The sequence below is a fragment of the Lepidochelys kempii genome, chromosome 5 (genome assembly GCF_965140285.1).
Source record: "Lepidochelys kempii isolate rLepKem1 chromosome 5, rLepKem1.hap1, whole genome shotgun sequence".
In the NCBI taxonomy this organism is placed as follows: Eukaryota; Metazoa; Chordata; order Testudines; family Cheloniidae; genus Lepidochelys; species Lepidochelys kempii.
This window is the reverse complement of record NC_136384.1, coordinates 72,236,538-72,249,763: the sequence shown is the minus strand read 5'-3', so window position 1 is coordinate 72,249,763 and position 13,226 is coordinate 72,236,538. Positions and strand designations below refer to the sequence as shown.

Here is a 13,226-nt window from a genome sequence, read left to right as displayed (position 1 = left end):
ACGACAGAAGATACATCAGGATACAATTATTTCAGCAATACTGACATCTGGCTACATGGTATAGCAACTCCCGTCATATGTTGGACCTTTCAGGGGTGCTGGAACAATTTGTATAGTGAGGGTGCTGAGAGCTACTGAACCAAACTGTACACCCTGTCTATAATGGAATCCACTTCAAGCCAGGGGGTGCTGCAACACCCCCCTCACCCCTAGTTCCAGCACCTATGGTACTTTTTATATGGCCACTCTTGCTTCATGCAGGGCTAGCGTCAATATATAATCCGAGGCAAAAGGAACTTGTGGCGTAGTTAATGGGTATCTTTTCATTCCCATAGTGAGGTTCCACTTGTACACCATATCTCTTCTCCTGATTACCAGAAGAGCAGGGGAAATAAATGGGATAATATTAAATTATCCAAGTACAGATGAACTGGCCTCACCACTTCTGAATTGCAAACCACTGAAAGTGTCAGACTGTGTGAGCCTTTGATTTCCCAATTCACAGTTCTTTCACCTTGGGACCCAGTATTACTCCAAAACCTGACCACATGGAATTTGACTGCACTTTGTGATTATTCAGCCATTGATACTGAAACCACTCGGAGATACTACTCGCATCTAGGGAAGAAATGTTGGTTGGGTTAGCCCATGAGTCTGGGAAATAATTTCAGAACTGGGATACCAGCTGCTCTGCTTATTGAGCCAGAAGTATTTGACTTTCTGTGAGACCTCTTCCGTAAGGCTTTACAACTTTAAGGTCATGCCAGCCTCGTGAGCTCTTGTAATCTCTCTGGAAGCCAAGAGAATCTAGCCATTTAACCTTCTTTTAGCTAGTTTCTGAGATCAGTAACAAAATGTCATCCTCTTAAATGGGATTACATTTATTTCTTTGAGCTCTCAGGCAACTTTCCTTTGAGCCCATAGCAGATAGGTGACTATTTCTTTTTCCTGTGTTCCCTGTTTGGTGAGTAAATGATCTGAGAGACCAATATACCCAACAACTCTTTCTGCAAGCTTTTGTTTCCCAGAGAAATCTAACTTTTATTGTAGGCTCTTAATTTATGTACCATAGGCACGCTCGCCATCTCTTTGTCCTAGACCTTATCATTTTAGAAGTCTTGGAGCTACACAGGTCGAAACTGTGCAGACTCCTAAATTCTGTTCCTGTAGAACAGAAAACTTGAGTTAGATTGTTAGATTTGGTCCTTCTCACAGTTACAAAGGTGTAAATCGGGGTTACCTACCTGGAAGTCAGTGGAGTTACACTGGTGTGTGTAGAGTTGTTTGTAAACTTGGTCATACTTTGCCACCCAAAAACATGCTTTAATCAAATCTAAGATATAGTGGGATTAATTAGGTATGCTGGTCATCAGATTTATATACACGTACAAATAAAATTCCACCAAGCATCACGTTCACTGTGAACCCTTTATTGGAGAGAGAAGACCTTGCAAGAAATCTGAAGGACAGCTCCTGGAACATCCCCATTTTCATTCCTAAACCAGGCTCACTTTTCATGTGCAAGTGGGGTTCTGCAAGTGTAAGTTCTGTTGTTTGCACAATGAGTGAAAGTGCTGAAAAGTGTACGTACAGATGGTTGTCCGCATATATTTGAGCGTTCATGAAATGAGAGAACATTTTGGAGATTTGAATATCTTAGTAGATTTCTGAGCCTCAGTGGATGCTGTGTGTGTTGCTCAATAGATGCTGCTTAGCCATCCTGATACTAAATCTTTCACCTCCCTCCACACCTCATCCCAGTGTTCTGCTTCTTTCTCCTCCCGCTCTTAACTTCATGCTTTCTTTCATATTGCTCTCAAAACTTGCCATGGCATTCCTCTTCCATCTCACCAAACATCCTCAATTTCTTTCTTTAAATCCTTCCTCAGAACTCATTTCTTTCACCTTGCTTTTCCACCACTGACCTCCAATACTGGACTATCTACACCATCCCCTGGTGCTACCTCAATATCAGTCTCGAAAATATCAGAACTTGTAAGCTGTAGTTTCAACATAAGGTCACTCACATTATATTTTAACCCTCTTTCCTAGCTCTTCTTTTGTCAACTTCATTTTCCATTTAGTTAAGGCACAAAAATTTCATGGAAAGTTCTGGTGCTATATAAACAATATTTTTCTTCTTACGTTGTAAGCTCTTTGGGGAAGGGACAGTATCTCTAGGTGTATCTTGTACACCACTGAACACTCAATCAGAAGTTAATTTACACTATATAATGAAAACAAGTAACAGTGCTTATTTGTCCCAGTATTGAGACTCCAGATTGGTGGATATATAGATGTAAGAGGCTAGGACAATTTTAACCTTGTCTGTAAATTAGTCTTCTCCTAATTCATATATCCACCAATCCAGAGAAACCTCCTTTTATAACATTTTTCTCTCTCGATCCCTCTTCTCTGGTCTTCCTTTATTTTTTCTCTAGAATTACCATTACCTGTAGCTTGGAAAGTTACTTTCCGAGGAGATGGTGCATTCAGCTATATCAAGAAGGTTTTGGTGACCAGAAATAGTTAGCTGAGCTGCCTCTGGGCTCTCCAGTGGGTGGGGCAACCCAGTAATGAGATTTTGGATTGGTGAATGTATGCATTATGAGATCACCTATGTACAGGTAAGACAAATTTGTTCTGTTTAACTACGCAACATTACTATTGAGTACTCAATATTACTATAATTTCACTGCAAAATGGACACATTCTTAATTTCATTTACAAATTTTAATGATTAATTGAGCCTGTAATCTACTCAACTAATACTCTGGATTTGTATGTTTAATAAAAAGACCGCACAGTTCAGGGTTGTTAGTGCTCTCTTTTTTTCATCATCTTGTTTCTGAAACAAAATATTGAATCAGTGAATAGTGTACCTTGATGGTTAGACTGTGCTCTGAGTTTTTGACCATGTGCTTTCCTGAGTAAAACTGTTTTCCTGGCTATGGTCTAAACTTGGTTAATTTTTCTTTCCATTACAGATATTGTTTTACAAATCCTTTAGAGCAGTTCACTCTGTATTTGTGATCAGTAATCACTGCTCAATAATAAAGTGTAGACCAGAGGAAACATCTCTGTGTCAGTGTTTGATTGCACTGTCAGGAGCTTTATGGAACATTGTCCATACAACCACACAACAAAAACAGTAACCCAGGAACCTATCCTTGCGACAAAGCCCATTGCCAACTGTGTCCACATATCTATTCAGGGGACGCCATCATAGGGCCTAATCACATCAGCCACACTGTCAGAGGCTCGTTCACCTGCACATCTACCAATGTGATACATGCTTTCATGTGCCAGCAATGCCCTGTACATTGGCCAGACCGGACAGTCTCTACATAAAAGGATAAATGGACACAAATCAGACATCAAGAATTATAACATTCAAAAACCAGTCGGAGGACACTTCAATCTCTCTGGTCACTCGATTACAGACCTAAAGTCACAATATTACAACAAAAAAACTTCAAAAACAGACTCCAACGAGAGACTGCTGAATTGGAATTAATTTTCAAACTGGACACCATTAAATTAGGCTTGAATAAAGACTGGGAGTGGATGTGTCATTACACAAAGTAAAACTATTTCCCCATGTTTATTTTTCCCCCCTACTGTTCCTCACACATTCTTGTCAATTGCTGGAAATGGCCCATCTTGATTATCACTACAAAAGGTTTTTTGTTTTGTTTTTTTGTTTTTTCTCTCCTGCTGGTAATAGCTCACCTTAACTGATCACTCTCGTTATAGTGTGTATGGTAACACCCATTGTTTCATGTTCTCTGTATGTATAAATATCTTCTCACTATATATTCCATTCTATGCATCCGATGAAGTGGGCTGTAGCCCGTGAAAGCTTGTGCTCAAATAAATTTGTTAGTCTCTAAGGTGCCACAAGTACTCCTGTTCTTTTTGCGGATACAGACTAACATGGCTGCTACTCTGAAACCTGTCCATATAAGGTGGTTTTAAAAATGTATGTATGAGACTGTGTACACAGCATCATGGGAACAGTAATGACCACTGTGGTTAAGATTTCAGACACTTTTCAGTTTTACATGTTGTCTTTAGTTGCCTATAACTTTGTAAAACTTTTAGCTTCGGGACCGAAATCTTCCAAGTTTGGTCTGTGGCCAAAGGTGATTTTTTTTTTTTTAAGTTTGAACAAAAACAGTACAGAATATTTTGAATACAAGGAGAAGGGGAGGAAATACTTTTCTCATAGATATAATCTTTTAAAAAATTTTCGCACAGCTTTGCCCCCTAAATAACGGGAATGAAAGTCAGAGTTTGACATGGAGATAGCCTTGTTAAGAGAAATGCTCTTATCCATGTTAGTAAAATTTAATGTGGATTTGACTGAGGTCTTGTCTACACTGGTGTTTGTTTTTGTTTTGTTTGCATCAGTATAGCTGCACCACTATAAATAGTGACATGCGTGAGCATGACCTCAGTGCAATTCACCGGTTTCTATACCAGTGCAGCACTCCTACCCTGTTATATCAGTGTCAAATGTGCATGTAAACCCAGCCTGAGTTACCAACCTAAAATTGTATGCTGTGTGTAGGCGTTTTACATGTATGTGCACAGCTAATTTAACTGTGTAATGAAAATGTATTGAAGAGGTGCATGTGCTGGCTTAAGGGCTGCACAGACATGTTTGACTCCATTTCTGTGGACCTTGCACAATATAAAGGGGTCGAGCTATTGGATGCATTTTGTGTAAGGTTCGTCGTGTCCCATTCTGGATGACCCATCAAGTTATGCCCACAATTAGCCTTTGTAACCAAAGTTCTTGTAAGTTCTCATTACTGCTACCTTCATCCTTCCCTCTCTTCTTTTCCCTTGTATTGTTTATTACACTCAATTATTTTGTCTTAAATGAGATTGAAAACTCTTTGGGGCAGGGCCCTTGTCATCTTATGTATCTGTACAGTGGACTTATTGAGGCCACCACTCTGGATAATAATGCTAAAAATTAATAACAATAATAATGTACCTAAAATCTCTGGAGCTGGGAATGACCAAACCCTTAATGCAACAACTTTAAGTTTGACTGAGGGCTTATGCTTGAAATGTTTAACCGACGTTTGGTGCTACTATATATTTATGTATAAAATCATACTTGTGCAATGGTATAGAAATTGTAGTCTGAATTTTACAAGAGGCTGTGAGACAGGTCATACGCAATTCAGACATTACTGCATTTTTTAGAATTTTTGGCAAAATATCAGTTGTACATTGGCTGTTCATTGTTTTAACAGAATCCACATGTAAGTTAAATATGTAAGTTAAAAATAAACTATTTGTAATTCAGGGAATTTTCCCCTTAAAACTGTGGAGGGTGTTTTTCCCCCTTTTCCTTTGATGCCAGGATGCTGGTTCTGCAGAAAAAAGAGCTCTGTTAATTTCCCCTATGGTATAATTGCTGTGTTCAAGCTGGCCGTTTATTCTTTGTTTGTTAAGTAGTATTCTGAGGTAAACCCTATCATCTCTTACCCAGCAATACCATTTGGCTTCTTCAAGCCTTTTTTTTCTTAGCCCTAAAACTATTTTGGGGTCAGTTCTGTATTCCTTTGGCATGTAATGAGGACAGTGCAGCTATTTACAAAATGTGTGGTTATTGAGAGCTTCAACAAACTATTGGTTGGGTGCTTTTTTTAGAAGTTCCCATTCTTGACATTACTCACTCCGTGGTGCTCTATTTAATTGTAGTTTTCAAAGTATTAATAAATTATTTACATTTCAATTACTTTGGCCTTTTAATGCAGTGAAGTCATCCTGAGATATTTATGCATGAGAAGTATTTCATCAGTTTTAGAGCCTCTCTCTTCAGCCATTGAAGACTCTAGCGGTCGGATCTTTGTCTGCTTACCACGTTCTTTACACTTGCGAATTTTAGTCCAAAGCATTATTTTAACTTCATTCCAAAGAAGGAGATTCTTATATATATAATATTGTTGCATTCAAGGGATTACATAAAACAAGCTGGAACTAAGAATTGTTCTGTAGCAGCAGATTTGTGTATTTCCACACTGAACAGGTTAGAAGGGGCTGGCAGTAGGGGAGAGTTCTGAATCAATGCCCACGCCTCCACAGTGAAGGCCTTACAATAATCAGAACTTCCCTGGTCTTGTCAGTCAGAAATCATCAATTGGATGCCAGAGAAGGGAGAAAGAGCTAGCTAATTATCTAAACAATAAAAGTGAAAAAAGACTGTTACATTTGATTTTAGGTTCGGGAACTACAGACACGTTTACAGAGCATCCAGGCGACAGGTCCATCCAGCCCAGGTCGTCTCACTTCCGCAAACCGACCCGTGAACCCCAGTACTGGAGAGCTGAGCACGAGCAGTAGTAGCAATGACATTCCCATTGCCAAGGTGAGCTGTTGTGTGCTGCCGTGATGCCTCTCATTATCTGGAAGAAGCAGACTTCATTGTGCACAGCTGCTGTGCAGGCATGCGATTAACTGGGAAGTATCATCTAGAATCCCAGGGGTGTTTTCAAGGGCCCTAAGCGAACCCATGAACTCAAGCTGCAGGAAGAGATAAAGTGCTAATAATTTTAAGTCTCTCTTAGTCACAACACAGATGCCAGCTTTCATTTATCAACTTAACATGGGATTTCCAAGCACGCTGAATGTGTGAACGATGATGCATTTTGCATAGTTGTGGAGAACATGGGACGTGGGATGCCAGTCTGTAACTTGTGTAGCTTTGTGGCTTTTAGATTGCTGAACGAGTGAAGCTCTCAAAGACAAGGTCAGAGTCTTCATCGTCTGACCGACCTGTCCTAGGATCAGAAATCAGCAGCATAGGGGTGAGTGCTAATAATAAATCAAAATAATAAACTGCGCACAGAGCTCATCCTAACATGAGTATTGCAGAAAGAGCCCGGGGTGACTGTTATGTTGTTAAAAACAAAAACAGTATCTTACGGAAAATATTTTACAGGAGAGAGAGAATAAATGAATGCGCATGTGTAACCTCCAGGTTTACATTAATGTAGTCTATGCAGTTGCCATAAATTGGTGGCCAAGGACCAAATCCTTGAAACCCTTCCTCATCTGAGTAATCATCTTGTCTGCAGGGGACAATAAATATGAGTGAGGATTACTCACATAAATAAGGGTTATGCAGCTGCACCCCAAGTTAGACATCTCTAAAGAGTAGTATATTAAATTCTGCTCTGATAACACCAATGTAAATTCAGCAGAACACCATTGCTACTCCTGACTTACACTTGTGTAACTGAGAGCAGTATTTGGCCCTTTTGCTCAGCTTTCTTGAAAGTATAGATGCTCTCCAGAGAGCCTGAGTATTGCTTTTAAATCTACAGTATTTTTAAAAACTAGCCATCAACTCACAGAAGGTTTATTAACCACCCTGTGCAGGTGTCTAGCAGTGTGGCTGAGCACTTGGCCCATTCTCTCCAAGACTGCTCCAACATCCAGGAAATCTTTCAGACACTCTATTCACATGGATCTGCTATCTCTGAAAGCAAAATCCGAGAGTTTGAAGTGGAAACAGAGAGGTTAAATAGGTAAGATGGAAAGTTAGATGCACTTGCTGTATTTTGCCTACTATTTGTTTTGTTAAATTGATTTTATTTTCATTATTGCCTGTCACGTATCTCATATTTTTATGCTTGACTCCCAGTTCGTCTCTGGCAGCTCCAAATAAATGCGAAACTTGGATAATGAAGAGGTGATCTTAACATACATTAATAGTTCTTTCTACGAATATGATCATTCGAACATGTATGCTAAGGCCTGTAGTGGATTTGAATCTCTCTCCGTCCCATATAGTAAATAAATCGTTTATTTCTCATGTCTCTTCCATGTCCAAAATTCTAAACTGTGGTGTGTTCCCCATATCCCTGAAGTATGGAGCAGAGCAGTAGATGTCGCATTTTTTTCTAAAATATACAAACGCTATTACTTAGGACTTGCATGCCTACTCCACCATTCTAGAAACAGGGTATTTTATTTTCTGCTGGGGTACCTGAATAATCAAATTTTTCAGAATCAAATTGTCTCAGTGAATGTGCTCATTTTAGCTGAGGTGGAGAATGGAGACTCAAAGAGCTGGGCTTGTTTAGCCTAACCAAACAAAGGCTGAGGGGAGATATGATTGCTCTCTATAAATACATCAGAGGGATAAATACCAGGGAGGGAGAGGAGTTATTTAAGTTAAGTGCCAATGTGGGCACAAGAACAAATAGATATAAACTGGCTATCAGGAAGTTTAGACTTGAAATTAGGCAAAGGTTTCTAACCATCAGAGGAGTGAAGTTCTGTAACAACCTTCTAAGGGGAGCAATGGGGGTAAAAAAATCTGACTAGTTTCAAGACAGCTTGACAAGTTTGTGGAGGGAATGGTAGGATGAGACTGCCTACGATGGCTTGTGGCTCATTGGCAATAGCCAGTAGCAAAAATCCCCAATGGCTGGTGATGGGACACTAAATGGGGAGGGCTCTGAGTTACTACAGAGAATTCTTTCCCAGGTATCTGCCTGGTGGGTCTTGCCCACATGCGCAGGGGCTAACTGATCACAATATTTGGGGTCGGGAAGGAATTTCCCCCCAGGTCAGCTTAGCAGAGACCCTGGGGGTTTTCCGCCTTCTTCTGTAGCATGGGGCACAGGTCATTTGCAGGTTTAAACTAGTGTAAATGGTGAATTCTCTGTAACTTGAAGTCTTTAAACCATAATTTGAGGACTTCAGTAACTCGCCAGAGGTTAGGGGTCTATTACAGGAGCGGGTGAATGACATTCTGTGGCCTGCAATCTGCAGCGAGGTCAGACTAGATGGTCATGATGGTCCCTTCTGACCTTAAAGTCTATGAGTCTAACAGTATTGCTGGTATCACTGGACCTTGTACTGTATTCGCTCTTCCATAGCCAAGGCCCCATGTCTTATTAATTACATGAGCTCAAAATTATAAATAAAAAATCCCAGAATTATGTGGCACTGCTCTCCCCCTTACTGCTTTTTCCAGCTCTAGTCCAGTCTAGTATGCTTTTTATTTATATATTTTGATATGAATTAATTTTATGAAAATGCTCCCCCTTCTTTTCAGTGAGCTACAGAATTTTGTATTGACAACGCAAACACTGGAGAAGTTGTCAAGCAAGTAAGCTGGAGCTTTTGACAGCGGGATAGGGAACCGCTGGGACTTTGGTCAACCTGAAACACTCAGGGGTTTATTCTGGCTACTGAGGAAGGGATGCACTCACTTTTTTCCTCCCCCATTTACAAGTGATGAGGGGGTGACTTCAAATTTTTGAGAGGTGTGATTGGTGTTGATTTCCTTATTCCCTACCTGAGTAAACCTTTACACAGTTAGCTGTACCTGCTGCTACATTCAGCAATGATGGATAAGTACAGCAGCTTGATGTCTCTGCCAAAATGATAGGCAGTGAGGTAGTCAACAATGTTGACGTTTAACGTATTAGGGCTTATTTATGTGAACACATACTTGGCAACAAGCTGTGATGGAAATCTACTTCACACTAGCCTGCCCTGCACTAACTGTCCATGTGGCCTTGTTGGTGCACACTAAAAGTTCTGAATAGTGCGCTTTGAAGCAGGGTAGATCAATCCACACTGTGGAACTTTTGTTGTTCTTCAAGTGCTTGCTCAAGTCCATTCCACATTAGGCATGCACCGTTGCCGGAGATTTTACCCTCAGTGGTATCTGTCAGGCTGGCTGTAGTTCCCTCTGGTGCCGTGCGCTTATGTGCCAGTGTAAGGGGTGAGGCCAGCCACGCACCCTCTCAGTTCCTTCTTACCACCTGTGACTGTTGCTAAAAGTCTCCTCTTGCTTTGGCAAGGTGCCTATACATGCTTTTTTCTTCTGTATCATAGTTTAGTCTGTAGTTTAGTTACAGTGTATATATTGTAAATAGGGTTAGTGTAAATAATACCACCTCCCCTTATTGTTAAGGGGATTCCTTCGCCACCGTGGCCGGCCACAAGATGACTTTTGGGCCCATCAAGAGCTCTTAAAGGGGATAGCAGCTAACCTGGGGCTAGCGATTGAGGAGTTTAAGAAATCATCCCACAGTCTCATTGACGTTCTGGCAGCAGCAGCAGTTCCATCTAAGGTGGCATTTCCCATTAATGAGGTCCTAATGGGTCTGGTCAAATGCCTATGGCAGACCCCATCTTCTCTGCCCCCCCATTTTGAAAAGGGCGGAGAACGAGCCTTACTGGGAGATATGATTACAGTTTGTGGGACTCCTTGGCCAAATTTAAGGACTCTAGGCAGGAATTCTCAGCCCTCTTAGAAGAGGGGAAGAATGTTGCCAGAGCTTCTCTCCAGGCAGCATTAGATGTCACAGACATGGTGGTGAGGACAATGGCTTCTGCCATCACCATGAGGCGATACTCTTGGCTTCAGTCCTTGGGACTCCCTCACTATTTTTGGAGCAGATGAACACAAGACTGCATACCCTGAAGGACTCAAGGGTACTACTCAGGTCGCTGAACCTCAGTGCTCTGTTTACTTCTAGGAAGCACTTCTGGCCCCAACAGCCACCATGCTTCTTGACTCGGCCTCCGAGACAAGAAACATATAAAAGAAAAGGGAGAGGTTACTAACACCGCATACCACTTCCATCCACCTCAACCTCCCAGCTGGCGTCTCATAGGTACTCTGGTGGACCCAAACAGGACTTTTGACGGTGTACCCCAGGGTGCTATACAAGTTCCTGCTTCAGATCCTGTCTCCCGTTTATTTTTGGACTGTCTGTCCCAATTCAGCCCAGCATGATCCTGTATAATGTTGGACCGCTGGGTGCTAAATACAGTGGCAGTCAGCTATACCCTAGAGTTTTATGCATTGCCCATGCCCCAAAGAACTTACAAGTTGATTTAAGACAAGACCAAAAGGTAGGAAGGCAAGACAGAGGGAGTATAAGGATAGTAGTAATAAGACCACACTGTTACGTAAACTTGCTGCAATGAGAAAGCAACAGAGAATTCAAAAAGGGATGTTTTGTTCTTTGGTTGGTTCTTCAGTTGTTTTTTTAGTGGTGGGGGATTGGCCAAGATTTAAGTAAACATCCTCCCGTGTTCCTGTCACAGTACATGAAACCAATGGATTTAACTGTAGTACTTTAAAATACTGCCAGCCAAATGTTCTTTGACATTCTAAACTGGGATCATTTTGGTGTTTTCAAGACAAATAGATTTCTGACTGTTTGAGGGTTAAACATTATTTCCTTCTCTACAGCCGTATTGAGCACTTAAAATCCCAGAATGACTTGTTGACAATAACGTTGGAGGAGTGCAAGAGCAATGCTGAGAGGATGAGCATGCTGGTTGGGAAATATGAGTCCAATGCCACGGCACTCAGACTTGCACTGCAGTACAGGTATGTAAATATGTGGCCTGGAATTTGAGCCTGAAAAGTGAAGGGTCAAGACTTGCTACAGAACTTTAGGAGATAAAGCTGCTGTTCTGCAACAGAACATCCTGCTTCCGTTCCATTCTGGTGTGAGTAAAGATGCACTGGTTAGATACTTTCATGAGGCAGCTACGTTTAGTGATTGTCTGATACGTAACTCAACTGTAGTTAGAGGCATTTCATCAGGAATTAATTTAGCTCTGTCACGCTAAATAGCTTTACCTCTTCTTTTTGTTAATACAGAATGAAAATTAGAATTAGGGAAGATTTTTTTAGTTTTTCTCACTCCTTCCTGTATGTGCATGAAACAACCGTTGCAGGTTTTACTGAAGAAAATAAAGAAAAAAATTATGATGATCATAATAAGCAACTTGGGATGTTAATATGATAGACGTTGCTGGGAATATTTTTCCAATATTTCTTTAGCAAGAAGAAATAAATCAGTGTCTGAGAAATGTTAAGTCTGTGTCTTGCTCTATTTAAAGTGTGTTGGGTGCTCGCAGGCCAGTGTCCTCATCACATAGACAGCCATGATCGTTAGCCATCCCACCAAGAGGTTAAGGATTCACTAGGTAAAATGACTGAACTCCCCTCTCACAGTCTAGCAGTTATCCTTCCAGGTGAAGGTTGGGGCACGCTGGAGAAGCACTGTGAAGAAGTTTGTGCTGGAGTTGTCTGTGCGTTAGCTGTCTGTTGGATAAATAGGAGACTTCAGTTTCTCCTAACGTCAGTCTAGCGTCTTTCACAAGCTTGGTGGTATAAAGAAAGAACCCACAACTCCCATTGACTTGTGTGATTTAAGTTGTCTCCTGTAGGAAAGGAACTGTGAGGAACTGTCCCAAATAGCTATATTTGCTTTATAATATTTGTAAAAAATTGTCTCTCTAGAACATTCTTTCGACCATGACTAATTTGGAGCAAACGCTTGTGGCATTAGGGCAAATCCTGTTCATTTTGAAGGAAGTTGACCGTGAATAAATTTTAGCTATATTATTTACATATTAAATAAAGCAGAAATGAGTGGTTCCCAGGTGCGTTCAGTAGTGATCTCTTTGCAGTGGGGAAAATGGGCTTAAGGAAAGTCTTACTGCTTGGACAGGGGATTAATTTTTAACATAGGATCAGAAAAACATAAGTATTTTGGTAAGGTTTTTGAACAATATGGAAAATTGAAAAGGCAACTTCACAAGAAATAGCCTCCACTGTTAGTCAGATTACTGACTTGAATCATCCACGCTTCCGAAGAAAGATAAGCTCAACTCTCACTGGTCGTTCCAATTCTCCTATTTCCTATTGTTCAATAAGTTAGGGCCAGCCTGGGGACAACATTCACAGGCTGCATATCTAAGGGGAGGCTTGTTGCCCATTGGTGGGAGAAACCACATTATCTGAGATGTGGAAGACCCAAGTTCAGATCTCTCTGGACCAGTGGTTTGACCCCAGGGCTTCCCTCTTGCAGCTGAGTGCCTGAACTGCCAGGCCGTAGGCCAGAGGTGGACAAACTATGGCACGTGGGCCACATCCGGCCTGGCCCTGAGCTCCTGGCCCAGGAGGCTAGCCCCTGGCTCCTCCCCCGCAGCCTCAGCATGCCACTCCACTGGCACAATGCTCTGGGCAGGGGGCTGCGAGCTCCTGGGGCAGCGCAGCTGCAGAGCCGTGGCCAGCCCCGGTGCTCTGGGCGGCACGGCTGTAGCACCTCCAGCCACCGGTGCTCCAGGCAGCGCAGTAAGGTGGCGGGGGAGTTGGATAGAGGGCAGGGGAGTTGGGGGGGATGGCCAGGGGGCTGGGGTGTGGATAGGGGTTGGGG

General features: G+C 41.7%; 1 protein-coding gene across 5 annotated transcripts in view; it reads left to right on the top strand.

Annotated features, from left to right (window-relative positions):
* The window catches only part of MCC (MCC regulator of Wnt signaling pathway), a 361,506-nt gene that overhangs the window by 303,307 nt on the left and 44,973 nt on the right, over window positions 1–13,226 (top strand). For 4 of the 5 annotated variants that reach the window (XM_073344704.2, XM_073344710.2, XM_073344709.2 and 1 more), the window contains 4 exons: window positions 6,242–6,388; window positions 6,738–6,827; window positions 7,402–7,550; window positions 11,246–11,386. In XM_073344704.2, the coding sequence (XP_073200805.1) occupies window positions 6,242–6,388; window positions 6,738–6,827; window positions 7,402–7,550; window positions 11,246–11,386 (527 nt within the window). The remainder of the gene's footprint in view (window positions 1–6,241; window positions 6,389–6,737; window positions 6,828–7,401; window positions 7,551–11,245; window positions 11,387–13,226) is intronic. The other variant, XM_073344706.2, reaches the window with a different exon arrangement.